The 21761-nt window shown below is 50.7% G+C and overlaps 1 protein-coding gene across 3 annotated transcripts in view; it reads left to right on the forward strand.

The window, feature by feature from the left end:
* Positions 1 to 21761, forward strand: part of dok7b (docking protein 7b) — a 149850-nt gene that overhangs the window by 19046 nt on the left and 109043 nt on the right. For all 3 annotated transcript variants that reach the window (XM_072515720.1, XM_072515721.1, XM_072515722.1), the window contains exon 5: positions 12625 to 12744. In XM_072515720.1, the coding sequence (XP_072371821.1) occupies positions 12625 to 12744 (120 nt within the window). The remainder of the gene's footprint in view (positions 1 to 12624; positions 12745 to 21761) is intronic.

Here is a 21761-nt window from a genome sequence, read left to right on the forward strand (position 1 = left end):
TCTGGCGCCCATGGTGAGAGTCAATATACCAATAAACGGGACACAAACACCTCATTGAGTTACACTAGAATTACTGTAATCCAGTCAAGGAGGGTGGTCTCATAGTCTGACTCGAGCATAGACCGTGCTGGCCTTCATCTGTGTGATGTTAATTGCTTGATTGTTGGTGGCCATGTCTCCGTGGGGCAGCAGGGTAGCACAGTGGTTAGCACTGTGGCTTCGCAGCGCCAGGATCCCAGGTTCGATTCCCGGCTCGGGTCACTGTCTGTGCGGAGTCTGCACGTTCTCCCCGTGTCTGCGTGGGTTTCCTCCGGGTGCTCCGGTTTCCTCCCACAGGTCCCGAAAGACGTGCTGTTAGGTGATTTGGGCATTCTGAATTCGCCCTGAACAGGTGCCAGAGTGTGGTGACTAGGGGCTTTTCACAGTAACTTCATTGCAGTGTCAATGTAAGCCTACTTGTGACACTAATAAAGATTATTATTATTATTCTACAGACTTGGTTCTGAAATCTGGAATTTCCTGACTAAATCACCCCTCTCTCCTCTCCCTCTCCCTCTCTCCTCCTTTTAGATACATCTTCAAGCCAAACTTGTGGCCACACTTGTCTTAATATCTCCAGGCTTGGCTAGGTATCACATAATGTTTGCTAACTCTTCTGTGAAGCATCTTGGGATGTTTTATGAATTGGCTGACAATACATAAATGCAATTTGCCGTTAACTGCACAGGGACAGCTGCAAAGGAATCTCTGCTGGTTTGCCTGTTTTGTCCATTATGGACTTGCTTCACACATCTGCAGTTAGCCTTCTGTCACTTTTGTTGATTAGTGTCCTAAATAATTTGACTTGTGGGTAAACCTGCTTAACAGGTATTGGGCATGGCTGACGATATATTCTGATGCCTTCTGGAGGCAATGTAAAGTCCCCATAGTCCCAGATGACCATAAGCTGCTTTCCTCTTTGAGGGGGAGAGCTGACTGATGGTGATTTAACCCGAGGATCACCACACCTCAGGCGAGGGGTAAAGTTGAGGAGGGGGAGCCTCCATGAAACCTCAGCCGGTATGGGAATCATCAAATTTTTTTCATAGAATTTACAGTGCAGAAGGAGACCATTCGGCCCATCGAGTCTGCACCGGCTCTTGGAAAGAGCACCCTACCCAAGGTCAACACCTCCACCCTATCCCCATAACCCAGCAACCTCACCCAACACTAAGTGCAATTTTGGACACTAAGGGCAATTTATCATGGCCAATCCACCTAACCTGCACATCTTTGGACTGTGGGAGGAAACCGGAGGAAACCCACGCACACACGGGGAGGATGTGCAGACTCCGCACAGCCAGTGACCCAAGCCGGAATCGAACCTGGGACCCTGGAGCTGTGAAGCAATTGTGCTATCCACAGTGCTACCGTGCTGCCCCACGTGATGCACAACGGGTCAGAGGTGAAGAAGCAGAGAGTTCTCAAGGGTGGTAAATCGATCCCGCGCAGTTGGCCTCGCTCTGCCAATTTTGGGTGGGGGAAAGCCTCTCTAGGTTGTGCTGAAGATGGAGAAAAGGGTGGGGCACATTTCTGTTTGACTACAGTTTTGACCTCAAAGGTTTCTGTCTTATTTCTGTCGGTGAGGACTGTCACCAGCATCTTGTCGTAGGGGAGGTGGAGGACGTTGATGAAATTCTCTTGTCAGCCGGTCTTTGACAGGGTCTTCCCTAGCACTTCCTGATCGATGAGGGCCATGTGGAGTGGTTGATCTTGCTCCTGACAGTTATCTTGAAGTTGCCGAGCAGTGAAAATCATGTTCGCTGTTTCACGGTTTGGTCGGAAGCTACACTGTCTTTCCGGAAGGATTTCTTCAGAGAGATTGGGAGAAGGTGGCGAGCGATGATTCAGGCGATGATCTTCCTGCCGATGGAAAGTAGGGCGAATTCCCCGGTAGTCCCACAGTCTGCTCTACCTCCTTTCCTGATGCTGGCGATGACGGCACCCCTGAGGTCGGCAGGAATTTCTTCTCGGTCCCAGGTTTTCAGCAAGATCTTTAGCAGAACAGATTATTGGCCTCTTAAAGGTGCATTTCAGACGTTTGGATTGGCCAGGCAGGGCTGTCCAATACTCACACAGAGTGTCCGGATTGCTGTTGTCTGCCACTCACTGCACACCCTGGTGCACCAAAGTGGGATGTGTTGCCACAGGGAGACATGGAGGAGCTTGACCTCTTCTAGGGTGAGAAGGACTTGGAAGGTGATGAATTTGAAGAGGATTCAGACCAGCTCTATGAGAATGCCATTGCATGGGCACGTTGTGGCAGAGGTGCCCGTGACAACCTCCATAAATACAAGATTTCAAAAGGAATAAGGTGCAGACAAGTTTTCACAATCACAGTTCCAATCAAGCTTTAATGTAGGGGACATGGCAGCACCTTCACTGATGATACGTTGTGATATTTAAGATGACAATCTCTCAATTATTATGCAGGAAGCATACATCACCATCAACCCAAACAATGGCGCCACCCTTGGAAGGTGCAGTAGCCTGAGGAGCATGTGGCCGCTATGGAATGTGATGAGTATCTCCTTAAACAACTACCCAAAACACAGTTCTTTCAACCATGGTGGCTGTAAGTCCGTGACTTTGAGGCTCGGGTGCTATTGCACACAATGCACTCATACCAGCGTGACAGCAGCTTAGCAAGGTGACCCCTAGAGGAAAGAATGGCTCGAGCTTGACCATCTCAAGATGGAGCTCCATCCGAACAGCATCAACCCTCCGAGCACCAGCTCTCAAGCATGATTAATGCAGAGGTCGCATCTTGACACTGAACCCCAGGATGCCATTGGGCATGAGGACGCTGTGATCTGTCACATGACAGCATAGGCGCAAAGCTGTGAGTTATGTTAGTATTGTCCTCACAGAGGGTGGCTCAGTGGGACCATCGTGTGGTTATCGACAAGCACTCATTACCCTGCATTCGGTGGAAACCTGCCAAGTTTATACCCTGCATTGCCTTGGCATTTGGGAGATACACGGCCTAGTCACTTTTGACACAGCGGCGAATGATAACTTAGTCCCTCCATCGATCCTGCTGAGCTCTCTGGACCTGTGACGGAACATCGCTTTCATAGCATTGCAGCCCTCGACGCTGTCCATCACATAGAATCCCTACAGTGCAGAAGGAGAGCCTTCAGCCCATCGAGTCTGCGCCAGCCCATGCCCCGTAACCCATTAACCCTGCCTAATCTTTTGGACACTAAGGGACAATTTAGCATGGCCAATCCACCTAACCTGCACATCTTTGGACTGACCACGGACCAAACGTCCCTAAGGACCCAAAGTTCACATGAGTTCGCAGTCATGCAATGAATTACTTATCGATTTGCGTTCTGGTGACTTCGCAAAGGGATTCCATGAAGCGCCGCTTAACAGCCATTTAACGGCAAATTAAGATCCTCACGGGCAAGGGGGCGGCTTCTGCAGGGTGAGCACACACCTCTTGACACCTCGTGACAAAGACTCGTAACATCCGCAGACTCGAGTGCGACAGGGTAATCGCTAACCTTGATGAAAAGTCTCCGGAGGTCAAATAATGTCTGCCAAATATGCGAGGGTTACACTTGCTGCATTGTCTACCTATTGCTTTCCTATAGGAAGTGAATTTGCTCCTGTGGTAGATGTGAAACTAAGGGCGATTCGCTGTGAAGACATTGAATTAGACTTAACAGAACTGAGGGACAAGATGGGAGATTATTGGCAGGGATTCATTTGATACCTTTGAGTGCCAGCGTGACCTTGCATCTCATCAATGAGCCATTTAATACCTGAGACTCAGAGAGGGATTAGTGCAAAATATATTGAGAATAGTGAGGATTCTGGTTGGAATCCTCCAGCTATTGGGATTCTAATCTCCCGCAAGGCGGCTTCATTGGGAAATCCCATTGAAAAGGCGGAGAGAATCCCTCCTCCAGCGAATGGCGCTCCGCTGAGGAACACGCGGCTGGGTCCCGGGAAAATCCCACCCTATATACATTGAATGATCCCCCACGCCACCATGCTGCATTCAAAACGTCTTCACTTTCCAACTCTGCTGCTATGTCCAGGTGCAGCCGCCAACATCTGCACCAGAGGCAGCCAGCTAACCGTAATGCTCGGTTGTCTGAGATGGCTTGGATGGGCTTCCATTGAAGGTCCAAGGCCTGGTTGGCCTGTTCGGCCTGCTGAGGGTCTCCTGCTCTGGGGGGAGGTGCACCCTCATTGGCCTGACCTGCTGGTGTTGATGGGATCACAGGTAGAGGGGGTTTGGAGCACTAGGGTACCCTTGGAGTGTCGGGGTGGGAGGGGAGGGGGGGAATAATCCCAGAGTGTCTGGTTGGCACTTCTCCCTCCATCCCCTCCCTAACCCCTTGAGAAGATGCATCTGGAGGGAGGTTGATATGCCCTGCCCCCCTCCTGCCGTGCAGGCCTGTGTGCCCATCCGGCAGAAGCTACTGGATCTGGATCTCCAAGGTGGCTGCCACTCTGCCATGGAGCATTTGGTCATGCTGGCTTGCTGGGGCTACATCAGACAGAACATAGACAGACTCCTCCATTCTCCGTTCCAGTCTGGTGACGGCCTCTGACAACCCTGTCTGATGTTCCCCTGCCTGTCCTTCCATCCGCAACATTTCTCCCGGGGTGGGTTCCGGAGCCCCATCATCAGACTCCGACACAACACGGGCCTGGCCTCCAGCAGTCTTCCCACGAGTCAGAGAGCTTGGCTGTCACTGCCCCCGCATGTTGTGGACACACGCCTGCAGAGTGATCACCAGATTGTGACCCCGAGCCTACTCCAGAACTAGGACGTACTGAGGTAGGTGTACCTGTGATGGTGGTGGCTGCAGGTGGGCGCAGTGCTGGGTTCTCCCAGGATTCCTCTCCCTCCCTCTCCATCAGAGGTGCTCTGGGGGCTATGGCCAAGGTGTTTGCAGGTGGTCCTCCCTGCCTTTTTCTTGCTGGTAGTTGGAATAGAGAAGAAAAAGAGATAATTCGTGATTGACTAGGTAGGCTGCAACGTGATGGGTCACTCATAATCACTGTCCCCGTGTTGTTGATGTATACTGGATGGACCTTTACACGTTTGTTTGGGGGGGGGGGGGGGAGAAACTCGCATTGCACGCAGGAGCGAACTCTCTCCTCACTAGCAAGCTCTGTCGCCCGCTCCAAATGGGAACAAAGAACAAAGAAATGTACAGCACAGGAACAGGCCCTTCGGCCCTCCAAGCCCGTGCCGACCATACTGCCCGACTAAACTACAATCTTTTACACTTCCTGGGTCCGTATCCTTCTATTCCCATCCTATTCATATATTTGTCAAGATGCCCCTTAAATGTCCCTATCGTCCCTGCTTCCACTACCTCCTCCGGTAACGAGTTCCAGGCACCCACTACCCTCTGCGTAAAAAAACTTGCCTCTTACATCTACTCTAAACCTTGCCCCTCTCACCTTAAACCTATGCCCCCTAGTAATTGACCCCTCTACCCTGGGGAAAAGCCTCTGACTATCCACTCTGTCTATGCCCCTCATAATTTTGTATACCTCTATCAGGTCGCCCCTCAACCTCCTTCGTTCCAGTGAGAACAAACCGAGTTTATTCAATCGCTCCTCATAGCTTATGCCCTCCATACCAGGCAACATTCTGGTAAATCTCTTCTGCACCCTCTCTAAAGCCTCCACATCCTTCTGGTAGTGTGGCGACCAGAATTGAACACTATACTCCAAGTGTGGCCTAACTAAGGTTCTATACAGCTGTAACATGACTTGCCAATTCTTATACTCAATGCCCCGGCCAATGAAGGCAAGCATGCCGTATGCCTTCTTGACTACCTTCTCCACCTGTGTTGCCCCTTTCAATGACCTGTGGACCTGTACTCCTAGATCTCTTTGACTTTCAATACTCTTGAGGGTTCTACCATTCACTGTATATTCCCTACCTGCATTAGCCCTTCCAAAATGCATTACCTCACATTTGTCCGGATTAAACTCCATCTGCCATCTCTCCGCCCAAGTCTCCAGACAATCTAAATCCTGCTGTATCCTCAGACAGTCCTCATCGCTATCCGCAATTCCACCAACCTTTGTGTCGTCTGCAAACTTACTAATCAGACCAGTTACATTTTCCTCCAAATCATTTATATATACTACAAACAGCAAAGGTCCCAACACTGATCCCTGTGGAACACCACTGGTCACAGCCCTCCAATTAGAAAAGCATCCCTCCATTGCTACCCTCTGCCTTCTATGGCCTAGCCAGTTCTGTATCCACCTTGCCAGTTCACCCCTGATCCCGTGTGACTTCACCTTTTGTACTAGTCTACCATGAGGGACCTTGTCAAAGGCCTTACTGAAGTCCATATAGACAACATCTACTGCCCTACCTGCATCAATCATCTTAGAGTTTTTCGAGGAGGTCACTATCAAGTTAGTGAGACACGACCTCCCCTTCACAAAACCGTGCTGCCTCTCACTAATACGTCCATTTGCTTCCAAATGGGAGTAGATCCTGTCTCGAAGAATTCTCTCCAGTAATTTCCCTACCACTGAAGTAAGGCTCACCGGCCTGTAGTTCCCGGGATTATCCTTGCTACCCTTCTTAAACAGAGGAACACCATTGGCTATTCTCCAGTCCTCCGGGACATCCCCTGAAGACAGCGAGGATCCAAAGATTTCTGTCAAGGCCTCAGCAATTTCCTCTCCAGCCTCCTTCAGTATTCTGGGGTAGATCCCATCAGGCCCTGGGGACTTATCTACCTTAATATTTTTTAAGACACCCAACACCTCGTCTTTTTGGATCACAATGTGACCCAGGCTATCTACACCCCCTTCTCCAGACTCAACATCTACCAATTCCTTCTCTTTGGTGAATACTGATGCAAAGTATTCATTTAGTACCTCGCCCATTTCCTCTGGCTCCGCACATAGATTCCCTTGCCTATCCTTCAGTGGGCCAACCCTTTCCCTGGCTACCCTCTTGCTTTTTATGTACGTGTAAAAAGCCTTGGGATTTTCCTTAACCCTATTTGCCAATGACTTTTCATGACCCCTTCTAGCCCTCCTGACTCCTTGCTTAAGTTCCTTCCTACTTTCCTTATATGCCACACAGGCTTCGTCTGTTCCCAGCCTTTTAGCCCTGACAAATGCCTCCTTTTTCTTTTTGACGAGGCCTACAATATCACTCGTCATCCAAGGTTCCCGAAAATTGCCGTATTTATCTTTCTTCCTCACAGGAACATGCCTGTCCTGTATTCCTTTCAACTGACACTTGAAAGCCTCCCACATGTCAGATGTTGATTTGCCCTCAAACATCCGCCCCCAATCTATGTTCTTCAGTTCTCGCCTAATATTGTTATAATTAGCCTTCCCCCAATTTAGCACATTCATCCTCGGACCACTCTTATCCTTGTCCACCAATACTTTAAAACTTACTGAATTGTGGTCACTGTTACCAAAATGCTCCCCTACTGAAACATCTACCACCTGGCCGGGCTCATTCCCCAATACCAGGTCCAGTACCGCCCCTTCCCTAGTTGGACTGTTTACATATTGTTTTAAGAAGCCCTCCTGGATGCTCCTTACAAACTCCGCCCCGTCTAAGCCCCTGGCACTAAGTGAGTCCCAGTCAATATTGGGGAGGTTGAAGTCTCCCATCACCACAACCCTGTTGTTTTTACTCTTTTCCAAAATCTGTCTACCTATCTGCTCCTCTATCTCCCGCTGGCTGTTGGGAGGCCTGTGGTATACCCCCAACATTGTGACTGCACCCTTCTTATTCCTGATCTCTACCCATATAGCCTCACTGCCCTCTGAGGTGTCCTCTCGCAGTATAGCTGTGATATTCTCCCGAACAAGTAGCGCAACTCCGCCTCCCCTTTTACATCCCCCTCTATCCCGCCTGAAACATCTAAATCCTGGAACGTTTAGCTGCCAATCCTGCCCTTCCCTCAACCAGGTCTCTGTAATGGCAACAACATCATAGTTCCAAGTAGTAATCCAAGCTCTAAGTTCATCTGCCTTACCCGTAATGCTCCTTGCATTAAAACATATGCACTTCAGGCCACCAGACCCGCTGTGTTCAGCAACTTCTCCCCGTCTGCTCTGCCTCAGAGCCACACTGTCCCTATTCACTAGTTCTCCCTCAATGCTCTCACCTTCTGACCTATTGCTCCCGTGCCCACCCCCCTGCCATACTAGTTTAAACCCTCCCGTGTGACACTAGCAAACCTCGGCCAGGATATTTATGCCTCTCTGGTTTAGATGCAACCCGTCCATCTTATACAGGTCACACCTGCCCCGGAAGAGCTCCCAGTGGTCCAGATAACGGAAACCCTCCCTCCTACACCAGCTGTTTAGCCACGTGTTTGTCTGCTCTATCTTCCTATTTCTAGCCTCACTGGCACGTGGCACAGGGAGTAATCCCGAGATTACAACCCTCGAGGTCCTGTCTTTTAACTTTCTGCCTAGCTCCCTGAACTCCTGCTGCAGGACCTCATGCCCCTTCCTGCCTATGTCGTTAGTACCAATATGTACAACGACCTCTGCCTGTTTGCCCTCCCCCTTCAGGATTCCCTCTACCCGTTCGGAGACATCCTGGACCCTGGCACCAGGGAGGCAACATACCATCCTGGAGTCTCTTTCACGTCCACAGAAGCGCCTATCTGTGCCCCTGACTATAGAGTCCCCTATTACTATTACTCTTCTGCGCTTTGACCCTCCCTTCTGAACATCAGAGCCAGCCGTGGTGCCACTGCTCTGGCTGCTGCTGTTTTCCCCTGATAGGCTATCCCCCCCGACAGTATCCAAAGGGGTATATCTGTTCGAGAGGGGGACAACCACAGGGGATTCCTGCACTGACTGCCTGCCCTTTCTGGTGGTCACCCATTTCTCTGCCTGCACCTTGGGTGTGACCACATTTACATAACTGCGATCTATGACGCTTTCCGCCACCTGCATGCTCCTAAGTGCATCCAATTGCTGCTCCAACCGAACCATGTGATCTGTGAGGAGCTGCAGTTGGGTACACTTTCTGCAGATGAAGCCATCCGGGACGTTGGATGCCTCCCGGACCTGCCACATCTCACAGTCAGAGCACAGCACCCCTCTAACTGACATTGCGTCAATTAATTAAAATTAAAATTTGTCTTTTTTTTTTTTAAATACTTTTTTTTTTTAAATTGCAAAGTTACTGTCAACTATCTGTTTCCTAGCACTAGATTTCTAATAGAAATGCGATAGCTAACTATAATACTCTCCGATCTCTGGCTTAGATATCCTCTAAATTATAATTAATTTATTATGTTTAATTAGTTCCCAAATACTCAAATTTTTTTTAAAAAATTTAGATTAGAATCCCAACCAGCCACTCGGGTCACAGCTTTTCTGTGATGTCACTTCAGTTTCCCCCCGACACACAATTTGAAAAAAGGTATTAAAAAAAGGGAGAAGAGTGTCCTAAGCTCAGGGAAACCCCTTCTGGCCTTTGCTCTGCCCTGTTAGTTGTGGGAGATCTTGCACTGCATAAAGACAGATGGATTTGACTATGAGCGCTATGGATGAAAGCGTAGGTCAGAAGCTATTGTGTCTGCTGAGCCCTGCCCAGAAAGCGATTAAGATGTCGTTTGTGCAGGATCTTACATGAGATGGTGAGCTTAAGACGGCTGGCAGAGAATCGGTGCTAATGTCCCATTGGCTTGTCATCCCCGCAGACTCTAAACCTTAGATGGCCTGATTCTCCAATGAGTTTGTGAGTTTGGAGTGAGTAGAATGTTCGCTTACCCTGGCGGATGGGGTCTGATCATTCGTTCTTTTCCTGCACTGCAGGACAGTACTTTTCTGTTGACCATGAGTGCAGACGTCCCGAGTGACTTCCTTCTAGGATGGTGTGGTCAGGCGGGAGGACCTCCTGCTCCCATCCCTTGGTAAAAGGACCTCCAACCTTTCCTGGACAGCCTGTTGGGGAATCTCCAGGAAGGCCTCGCTGAACCGTGGAGCTGAGAGTTTTGTGCGTTTGGGGTGAAGCAAAGGTTTATATGACACCTGGCTTACATTGAGTGAGTTACTGTGCGAGTGCCACGTAAATATGGTGCCGGGACCTTCGACCCCATGAGGTGATGGCAGGGCGGACAAGCCATGGATCAGTGGCACAGTGGTTAGCACTGCTGTCTCACAGCGCCAGGGACCCGGGTTCAATGCCAGCCTCGGGGCTCTGCCTGTGCCGAGTCGGCACGTTCTCCCCGTGTCTGCGTGGGTTTCCTCTGGGTGCCCCGGTTTACTCCCACAGTCGAAAGGTGTGCAGGTTAGGTGGATTGGTGATGCTAAATTGTCCCTTAGTGTCCAAAGATGTGCAGGTTGGGTGGGTTACGGGGATAGGGCAGGGCAGTGGGCCGGGATTGAGTGCTCTGTCATAGGGTCGGTGCAGACTCAATGCGATGGCCTCCTTCTGCAGTGTCAGGGTTCAATGCTCTGCCACAAGTACCAATGAGCTGAGCTGAGAAGCAGAAGATCGGGCACCACACTTATTCTCCGGAATGGAAAATTTGGTCTAACTGTGGGAAAACCGAATGAATCCCCAAACCCACACACTGTTTTCCTTTAGGAGAACGGTTATTAATGATAAGACTATATTTATGACCGTCTGACATTGCATTCCCCCCCCCCCCCCACCCCCCGCTGTCTCCACGGGCTTTGACTACCAGCCGATAAACAGCTGCTTGGCGTTCCAGAGAAGCATTCCTCCCATTCCGGAGGCTTTCTGAGTGACCAGGGTTGTGGTCGCTCACTGGGGGGGGGCGAGGCTGATCTTGTAACCCGAGCACGTGGCATGCTGGCCGCTTGCAGCTTTCAGCTTGAAATCTGTTTTCTAGGAAAACGTGCCAGAGGAGCTGGGATGCCTGGCTGTGAGCCGTTCCCTGCTTGTGTACAGGTCGGTACCCTCCCTCCCTCCCTCCCCCACCTGTCCTTTCCTTTACTCTGTGGCGAGGGGGGGGTGGATGCAGACTGTAGACCTGACAGAAAACTCTCCTAATAATAATAATAATGATCTTCATTAGTGTCACAAGTAGGTTTACATTAACACTGCAATGAAGTTACTGTGAAAAGCCCCCAGTCGCCACACTCCGGCGCCTGTTCGGGTACATGGAGGGAGAATTCAGAATGTCCAAATCACCTAACAGCACGTCTTTCGAGACTGTGGGAGGAAACGGGAGCACCCGGAGGAAACCCACGCAGACACAGGGAGAGCGTGCAGACTCCGCACAGACAGTGACCCAAGCCGGGAACCGAACCTGGGACCCTGGTGCTGTGAAGCAACAGTGCTAACCATGTGATGCGCTAAGCGTCAAGAACCACAAAGACATGCCCTCTGGGAGAAAGAAAGACTTGCATTTACGCCATACCTTTTCACCACCTCAGGCTGTGCCGATGTGAAGTGCTTTCAAAGTGTCCTCACTTCGGGAATGTATCGGGTGGCCCGGTTTGGCTGGGTCGCTCTGCGTTTCTCTCACTCAGCGACCCCGTCTCCAGTTTGCACAAAGGCCTAGATTCCCCACTCTGCTGAGGCCCCCAACCAGCCCCTCACGTTCAATGCCATATCCAACAAACAGGTTCACCTGAGGAAGGAGCAGTGCTCCGAAAGCTAGTGATTTGAAATAAACCTGTTGGACTTTAACCTGGTGATGTAAGACTTCTGACTGTGCCCGCCCCAGTCCAACGCCGGCATCTCCACATCATGGATATCCAACAAAGGCCAGCATATCCTTGTCGAATATAGCTTTTTGTGTTTGAAGTGTAAGTTCCTTTAAAATTGTCAATCGTTCAAAGGGCCAAGCCCATGCCAGGAAATCGACCAATCAAGAGGGGCCCCTAACTGAAGTCTTCAGCTGCTGGCCAGCGTGAGGGGACTTCACCCAATCAGAGGTACGGGTGCTGATTGGTGCAGGAGGTTCAAACCCAGGGGGCGATTAGTGAGCGGGATCCGGCGCCAACTGGAGATGGATAGGCAGACATCCCTTCAAACGCACAAACACCCGTCCTCCATGAGCTAGGCCCAGCCGGCTGAGAACGCGATCAGAAGCCATTGGTCAAGGGGGAAAGCTCAGTGCTTTCCATACCGGAGCCAGCTGGTGGCAGTGAGTGAGCGAGCGAGTATATATTCCCATCCCACTGCTCCCTCCCCTAGACCCTTGCCAGCTAGCCAATCGTTACAATTTCTTTTATTTGTGTGGATCTGGAGTCACATGTAGGCCAGACCAGGGTAAGGACGGCAGATTTCCTTCACGAAAGGACGTGAGTGAACCTGTTGGGTTTTTATCACAATCAATAATGGTTTTATGGTCATCGTTGGACTTTTAATTCCAGATTTTTATTAAATTCAAATGTTGCCATGGTGGGATTCGAACGCAGGTATCCAGAGCGTTATTACCCTGGGGTCCTGGATCTCCAGTCCAGCAACAATACCACTACCCCACTGCCTCCCCGAACATATTTCTTTCCAAGTTCGATGTGAACCTCCGAGAATCACCCTCCCACCCTTTACATGCTGTTGACATGTCCTCCAATCTGTGTGAGAGACTAAACAAGCTGCTTTCTCTGTTTCTCTGCCAGGGGCTGGTGTTTTCTGTCTGTCCTGTGCTGAGGGCGAACGGATCAGTTTCCTCTTTGACTGCATCGTGCGAGGGATCTCGCCAACGAAAGGACCCTTTGGCCTGCGGCCCGTCCTGCCAGGTTAATAGAGGAAGTCTATCGTAACAGCACGGAGCAAACCGGCTGGCCTAATCCCTAACTCGCAGGAGGGGAGGGGATAGGGACTGAGTGGAGGGAGAGGAATGGAGGGGGGAGGGACAGAAGGAATAAGGGAAGGGAATTGGAGGGAGGGAAGGCGTAGGGAGCAGAGTAGGCGGGTTGGAGAGGGGAGGAGGTAGGCGAGGGCAGGGGGGATGAAGGGAGGGAGGGAAGGGGACGGGAAGGTTGCAGAGGAGGCGGATTGGAGAGGGGAGGAGGTTGGAGAGGGCAGGGGGGGATGAAGAGCGGGAGGGAAGGGGAGGGGAAGGGAGCAGAGGAGGCGGATTGGAGAGGGGAGGAGGTTGGAGAGGGCAGGGGGGGATGAAGAGAGGGAGGTCCACCAGATTTTAGTCCTTTGGCTTTGTTGCTTTTGCAATTATATTGGGTGTGGGGGGAATTAAGCTGATTATAGAAACAAAAGATTATTTGTTGTGTTTAACGAGCCTCCCATAGTTTAAATGAAACAAAACCGAATCATGAGGTCCCTGGTTGGATCTTTATTTATTTACCGCCCGTCAGTCCCATGTGCCTTTCCCTCTGGGTTTGGCCTCTCCTGGCTGGTTGTAGCGTGTCGGATTTGTTTGTTTGTGTGTGTGGACATTGAGCAATAATAATGCCCCTCATGGTGGAATAACTGGAAAGCACTCACTATCCACCGACTGTTGAAAGGTAAGTGTCAGAGTCCACAGGACATCTTTGATGCAGCGCATTGGTGGGTTGTTAACTCGAGGACATTAGAAACAGGACCAGGCCGTTCAGCCCTTCTAGCCCTTCCTACATGGGAATAAACCTTTCATCTTGTCCTGCTGCTGAGGATGGGTCATTCAGCCCCTCCAGCCTGTTCCGCCATCCAATCAGATCATGGCGGATATGCATTTGCCTGTCTTGGTTCTGTATCCCGTAATACCCTCTCGGCAGGTTGAGATTCAAATGTTTAATCCCTCCTCACTACATTCCCCTGGGTGCTATATTTAGGCAGGCGTCAGCCCGTTTAAACTAAATCCTTTTGCGTCTCAGAAACGGGGAAAGGACAGCTGGATTTTGGGAAGGGGTGTTAGATTGAGGCACAGCGAGATCAGGAAATGTGGGTTAGTACGCGCGTCGGGAACCTTGGGGTGGGATCACAAGGCCCTTCACAGATTGAGGACCGGGTCAGGCCTTTTGGTCCGTCAACTCTCTACGCCCGGAGTTATTTTCTACACGCTGCCTTCGACTGAAGAATTCTCTGCAGCAATATTAGTGCGATCCGTCTGTCTCTCTAAATATACCGTGAACTTTAACTTTTGAACAAACCCATTTAAGATGATTAGCTTCGATAGATGGAGTTTGACAAGAGAAGATGAAATTAATGTGCACTCGTATCCCTGGAATAATGAACTCCCCTCCGTTCCTCCCCCAGTCCCACAACTATCGGTATGACTTAGCTGATGATTGGGGGTGTGCTTGTGGAGTGTGAACCTCAGCACGAAGCAATGGGGCCGAATGGCCTGTTTCTGTGCTGAAAATGGGCTCAATAGTAACGGAGGAGAGTCCTTCATATTCCTTTGCTTATAGGAAATAAAAATATATAAGGGATTTTTCGAGGTAGATACAGAGAAACCATTTCAAAAAGTCACTTGCTCATCCAGAACTTGAATCTTGCTGAAAAGGAAGGCCTGTGGCTGAAGCTTTTACATCTTGCGCTCGTCAGGCCAAACACAAGAATACCAAATTTCAAACGATCACAACAATCTAGACTACAGCAGAAGAGGGTGCTGGTTGGTTGGCAAGTTGACTCTGGCCGAGGTGTTGCCATGGAGAAATCGACGGGGAGTTTAGAAGGATGAGGGGGGATCTTATTGAAACTTACAGGATACTGCGAGGCCTGGATAGAGTCGACGTGGAGAGGATGTTTCCCCTTGTAGGAAAAACTAGAACCAGAGGGCACAGCCTCAGACTAAAGGGACGATCCTTTAAAACAGAGATGAGGAGGAATTTCTTCATCTCCCGGGTAATTCAAAAAAAGGTGCAAGGCTTGACCATATTCCTTTTGTTTGCAGAGAACGGGTCCCTGAGTATGAATGTATGTCACCTCGAGCAAGGATAAAGGAGCCACGTTACAAAATTGGCTGTTAGTGTAGCTGTTTGCTCTTATAAATTATTTCCTCTGGTGGGAGCATCGAGAAAGAGGGGACTTAATTCTAAAATTCCAGGCAGGTCATTCAGGGGTGAAATCATAAAGCATTCCTTGACTAAAAGAGGTGTGCAATTCTGGAAATCTCTCCCTGCTAAAGTCCTTTGAATCCTGGGTCGGCGGCAGCTTTTGGGCCGCTGTGGCGTGGATAGATTTTTATGGGCTTAGGGAATTGGGGTGAAATGGAGAAAAGGTGGGTAAATGGATTTGAGGTAATGATGAGGTGATAATGGTGGAGCAAGCTTGAGGGGTTGAATAGCCCAGTTCAATTTTCTGTTGTTTGGACAGATGCTTGGTATCCCCCTCCCCAGGTCTCCATCTCCAAAGTGCTGTCTCCCGAAGACCAGAGGACATTGGAGCAGAATTAGGCCATTCGGCCCGTCGAGTCTGCTCCGCCATTCAATTACGGCAGATGTGTTCCTCATCCCCATTCTCCTGCCGTCTCCCCATAACCCCTGATCCCTTATTAATCAAGAACCTATCTATCTCTGTCTTGAGGACACTCAGTGATTTGGCCTCCACAGCCTTCTGCGGCAAAGAGTTCCACAGATTCACCACCCGCTGGCTGAAGAAATTCCTCCTCATCTCTGTTTTAAAGGATCGTCCCTTTAGTCTGAGGCTGTGTCCTCTGCTTCTAGTTTTTCCTACAAGGGGAAACATCCTCTCCATGTCGACTCTATCCAGGCCTCGCAGTATCCTGTAAGTTTCAATAAGATCCCCCCTCATCCTTCTAAACTCCAACGAGTATTGACCCAGAGTCCTCAACTTCTCATACGACAAGCTCTTCATTCCAGGGGTCATTCTTGTGAACCTCCTCTGGACCCTTTCCAAGACCAGCACATCCTTCCTTAGATATGGGGCCCAAAACTGCTCACAATAGAATTTACAGTGCAGAAGGAGGCCATTCGGCACATCAGGTCTGCACCGGCCCTTGGATAGAGAACTCTACTTAAGCCCACACCTTCACCCTGTTCCCGTAACCCCACCTAACCTTTTTTGGACACTTTAAGGGCAATTTATCATGGCCAATCCACCTAGCCTGCACATCTTAAGACTGTGGGAGGAAACCGGAGCACCCGGAGGAAGCCCACACAGACACGGGGAGAACATAAGAACATAAGAACTAGGAGCAGGAGTAGGCCATCTGGCCCCTCGAGCCTGCTCCGCCATTCAATGAGATCATGGCTGACCTTTTGTTGACTCAGCTCCACTTTCCGGCCCAAACACCGTAACCCTTAATCCCTTTATTCTTCCAAAAACTATCTATCTTTATCTTAAAAACATTTAATGAAGGAGCCTCAACTGTTTCACTGGGCAAGGAATTCCATAGATTCACAATCCTTTGGGTGAAGAAGTTCCTCCTAAGCTCAGTCCTAAATCTACTTCCCCTTATTTTGAGGTTATGCCCCCTAGTTCTGCTTTCACCCACCAGTGGAAACAACCTGCCCGCATCTATCCTATCTATTCCCTTCATAATTTTACATGTTTCTATAAGATCCCCCCGCATCTTTCAAAATTCCAACGAGTACAGTCCCAGTCTACTCAACCTCTCCTTGTAATCCAACCCCTTCAGCTCTGGGATTAACCTAGTGAATCTCCTCTGCACACTCCAGCGGCAGTATGTCGTTTCTCAGGTAAGGAGACCAAAACTGAACACAATTCTCCAGGTGTGGCCTCACTAACACCTTATACAATTGCAGCATAACCTCCCTAGTCTTAAACTCCATCCCTCTAGCAATGAAGGACAAAACTCCATTTGCCTTATTAATCACCTGTTGCATCTGTAAACCAACTTTTTGCGACTCATGCACTAGCACACCCAGGTCTCTCTGCACAGCAGCACGTTTTAATATTATATCATTTAAATAATAATCCCTTTTGCTGTTATTCCTACCAAAATGGATAACCTCACATTTGTCAACGTTGTATTCCATGAACGTGCAGACTCTGCGCAGACAGTGACCCAAGCCAGGAATTGAATCTGGGACCCTGGAGCTGTGAAGGACCAGTGCTACCCACTGTGCGACCCCAAATGGGGTCTGACCAGAGCCTTATGCAGCCTCAGAAGTACATCCCTGCTCTTGTATTATAGGGAGTAGGGACCAAGTGTGCGGAAACCGTGAAGTTAAAGCAAGTTATGGACAGAACTATGGCAGTAGTATCGATGGCACAGGCTCTCCGAGGTGACGCCCACAAAATTTAAATCAATTTCCAATCAAGGCGCCAGCTAATCTTTTTTTTTTTAAAGAAATATTTTTATTCAAATTTTTACATATTTTCAACAACCCCCCCCTTACAGAAAAAAGAAAAACAAACACAGAAATAAACATCTTACAACTACATCACAAATTCGCCCAATATACAAACCCCCCATTAAGCAATAATAAACACAGTAGAAAACATACAGTACACCGCCCCCCTCCCACCCCCCCCTCTGGGTTGCTGCTGCTGCTGACCACCTCCTAACGCCCCGCTAGAAAGTCTAAGAACGGTTGCCACCGCCTGAAGAACCCTTGCACTGACCCTCTCAAGGCAACTTTCACCGTCTCCAATTTAATGAATCCTGCCATGTCGCTGACCCGGGATTCCACGCTCGTGGGCCTCGCATCCTTCCACTGTAGCAGAATCCTCCGCCGGGCTACCAGGGACGCAAAGGCCAGAATACCGGCCACTTTCGCCTCCTGCACTCCCGGCTCGTCCCATACCCCAAATAGTGCTAACCCCCAGCTCGGCTTAACCCGGGTGTTCACCACCTTAGACAGCGTCCTCGCAATACCCCTCCAGAACCCATCCAGCGCCGGGCACGCCCAGAATATGTGGGTGTGATTTGCTGGGCTCCCCGAGCACCTCCCACACCTGTCTTCCACCCCAAAGAACGTGCTCAGCCTCGCTCCTGTCATATGCGCTCTGTGAAGAACCTTAAATTGTATCAGGCTAAGCCTGGCGCAAGAGGAGGAAGAATTAATCCTACCCAGGGCGTCCGCCCACGCACCCTCGTCTATCTCCTCCCCAAGCTCCTCCTCCCATTTACCCTTTAGCTCCTCCACCGAGGTCTCCTCCTCCTCCTGCATCTCCTGGTAGATCGCCGAGACCTTGCTCTCTCCAACACCCCCCCCCCCCCGAGAGCACCCTATCCTGGATCCTGAGTGCTGGAAGCAGCGGGAACTCCCTCACCTGCCGTCTTACAAACGCCCTTACCCGCATGTACCTGAAGGCATTTCCGGGGGGAAGCCCAAATCTTTCCTTCAGCGCCCCAAGGCTCACAAATGCCCCATCTAAAAACAGGTCCCCCATCCTTCTAATTCCTGCCCTGTGCCAGCTCAGGAACCCTCCATCCATTCTCCCTGGGATGAACCGATGGTTCTCCCGGATCGGGGACCAAACCGAAGCCTCTACCTCACCCCTGTGGCGTCTCCACTGCCCCCAAATTTTCAAAGTCGCCGCCACCACCGAACTCGTGGTGTACCTTGTCGGCGGGAGCGGCAACAGTGCTGTCACCAGCGCTCCCAGACTCGTGCCCACACAGAACGCCACCTCCAGCCTCTTCCATGCCGCCCCCTCCCCCTCCATTACCCACTTGCGTATCATCGCCACATTGGCAGCCCAGTAATACCCACACAGATTAGGTAACGCTAACCCTCCTCTGTCCCTACTCCGCTCCAGAAACACCCTTCTCACCCTCGGGGTCTTTTTCGCCCACACGAATCCCATGATGCTCCTACTGACCCGCTTAAAAAAGGCCTTAGGGATCAGGATGGGGAGGCACTGGAATATAAAAAGGAACCTCGGGAGCACCGTCATCTTCACCGACTGTACCCTACCCGCCAGGGAGAGTGGCAGCATATCCCACCTTTTAAACTTCTCCTCCATCTGCTCCACCAGCCTCGTCAAGTTGAGCTTGTGTAGGGCCCCCCAGCTCCTGGCCACCTGGATCCCCAGGTACCGAAAACTCCTTTCCGCCCTCTTCAGTGGAAGCTCATCTATCCCCCTTCCCTGGTCCCCTGGGTGTACCTCAAAGAGCTCACTCTCCCACGTTGAGCTTATACCCGGAAAAGTCCCCAAACTCCCTGAGGATCCGCATCACCTCTGGCATCCCCCCGACTGGGTCCGCCACATACAGTAACAGGTCATCAGCATACAATGACAGCACGGGCATAGTGGTTTAGGGCAGCACGGTAGCATAGTGGTTAGCACAATTGCTTCACAGCTCCAGGGTCCCAGGTTCGATTCCGGCTTGGGTCGCTGTCTGTGCGGAGTCTGCACATCCTCCCCGTGTGTGCGTGGGTTTCCTCCGGGTGCTCCGGTTTCCTCCCACAGTCCAAAGATGTGCAGGTTCGGTGGATTGGCCATGACAAATTGCCCTTAGTGTCCAAAATTGCCCTTAGTGTTGGGTGAGGTTACTGGGTTATGCGGATAGGGTGGCGGTGTTGACCTTGGGTAGGGTGCTCTTTCCAAGAGCCGGTGCAGACTCGATGGGCCGAATGGCCTCCTTCTGCACTGTAAATACTATGATAAAATCTATCAATGACACCCGGTGTTCCTCCCCCCGCCCCGGACCAGCCCCCTCCAGTTCCTGGACTCCCTTAGAGCCATAGCCAAAGGCTCAATTGCCAATGCAAATAGCAAGGGGGATAGGGGGCACCCCTGCCTCGTCCCCCGGTACAGCCGAAAGTATTCCGACCTCCTCCGATTCGTGGCCACATTCGCCACCGGGGCTTCGTAAAGTAGCCTAACCCAACTAATGAACCCCTCCCCGAACCCAAACCTCCTCAACACTTCCCAGAGGTACCCCCACTCCACCCTATCGAAGGCCTTCTCCGCATCCATCGCCGCCACTATCTCTGCCTCCCCCTCCACTGTAGGCATCATGATTACGTTAAGAAGCCTCCGCACATTGGTATTCAGCTGCCTTCCCTTAACAAAACCCGTCGGGTCCTCGTGAATCACCCCCGGGACACAGTCCTCAATTCTGGTAGCCAACACCTTCGCTAACAGCTTCGCGTCCACGTTGAGGAGAGAGATTGGCATATACGACCCACACTGTAGTGGGTCTTTGTCCCGCTTCAAGATCAGCGAGATCAATGCCCTGGACATCGTCGGGGGTAGGGCCCCCCTCCCTCGCCTCATTGAAAGTCCTCACTAATAGAGGGCCCAGCAGGTCCATGTACTTCCGGTAAAATTCCACTGGGAACCCATCTGGCCCCAGTGCCTTCCCCGCCTGCATACTCCCCAGCCCCTTAGTCAGCTCCTCCAGCCCTACTGGTGCCCCAAGCCCAGCCACCAGCTCCTCCTCCACCCTCGGGAACCTCAGCCGATCCAAAAATCACGCATCCCCCCCTCCTCTGTCGGGGGCTCAGACCTATACAGCCCCTCATAAAAGTCTCTAAATACCCCATTTATTCCCACCGCACTCCCCACCGTGTTCCCCTCTTTATCCCTAACTCCCCCAATCTCCCTCACTGCCTCCCGCTTCCGAAGCTGGTGTGCCAACATCCGGCTAACCTTCTCCCCGTACTCATACACCGCCCCTTGCGCTTTCCTCCACTGCACCTCTGCCTTCTTGGTGCTCAACAGGTCGAACTCGGCCTGGAGGCTTCATCGCTCCTTGAGTAGTCCCTCCTCGGGGACCTCTGCATACCTCCTATCCACCCTTAAAATCTCCCCCGCCAATCTCTCCCTCTCGCTCCTACATAGAACATAGAACATAGAACAATACAGCGCAGTACAGGCCCTTCGGCCCACGATGTTGCACCGAAACAAAAGCCATCTAACCTACACTATGCCATTATCATCCATATGTTTATCCAATAAACTTTTAAATGCCCTCCATGTTGGCGAGTTCACTACTGTAGCAGGTAGGGCATTCCACGGCCTCACTACTCTTTGCGTAAAGAACCTACCTCTGACCTCTGTCCTATATCTATTACCCCTCAGTTTAAAGTTATGTCCCCTCGTGCCAGCCATATCCATCCGCGGGAGAAGGCTCTCACTGTCCACCCTATCCAACCCCCTGATCATTTTGTATGCCTCTATTAAGTCTCCTCTTAACCTTCTTCTCTCCAACGAAAACAACCTCAAGTCCGTCAGCCTTTCCTCATAAGATTTTCCCTCCATACCAGGCAACATCCTGGTAAATCTCCTCTGCACCCGCTCCAAAGCCTCCACGTCCTTCCTATAATGCGGTGACCAGAACTGTACGCAATACTCCAAATGCGGCCGGACCAGAGTTCTGTACAGCTGCAACATGACCTCCCGACTCCGGAACTCAATCCCTCTACCAATAAAGGCCAACACTCCATAGGCCTTCTTCACAACCCTATCAACCTGAGTGGCAACTTTCAGGGATCTATGTACATGGACACCTAGATCCCTCTGCTCAGCCACACTTTCAAGAACTTTACCATTAGCCAAATATTCCGCATTCCTGTTATTCCTTCCAAAGTGAATCACCTCACACTTCTCTACATTAAACTCCATTTGCCACCTCTCAGCCCAGCTCTGCAGCTTATCTATATCCCTCTGTAACCTGCTACATCCTTCCACACTATCGACAACACCACCGACTTTAGTATCATCTGCAAATTTACTCACCCACCCTTCTGTGCCTTCCTCTAGGTCATTGATAAAAATGACAAACAGCAACGGCCCCAGAACAGATCTTTGTGGTACTCCACTTGTGACTGTACTCCATTCTGAACATTTCCCATCAACCACCACCCTCTGTCTTCTTTCAGCTAGCCAATTTCTGATCCACATCTCTAAATCACCCTCAATCCCCAGCCTCCGT

Source organism: Scyliorhinus torazame, chromosome 9, assembly GCF_047496885.1.
Source record: "Scyliorhinus torazame isolate Kashiwa2021f chromosome 9, sScyTor2.1, whole genome shotgun sequence".
Classification (NCBI taxonomy): domain Eukaryota; kingdom Metazoa; phylum Chordata; class Chondrichthyes; order Carcharhiniformes; family Scyliorhinidae; genus Scyliorhinus; species Scyliorhinus torazame.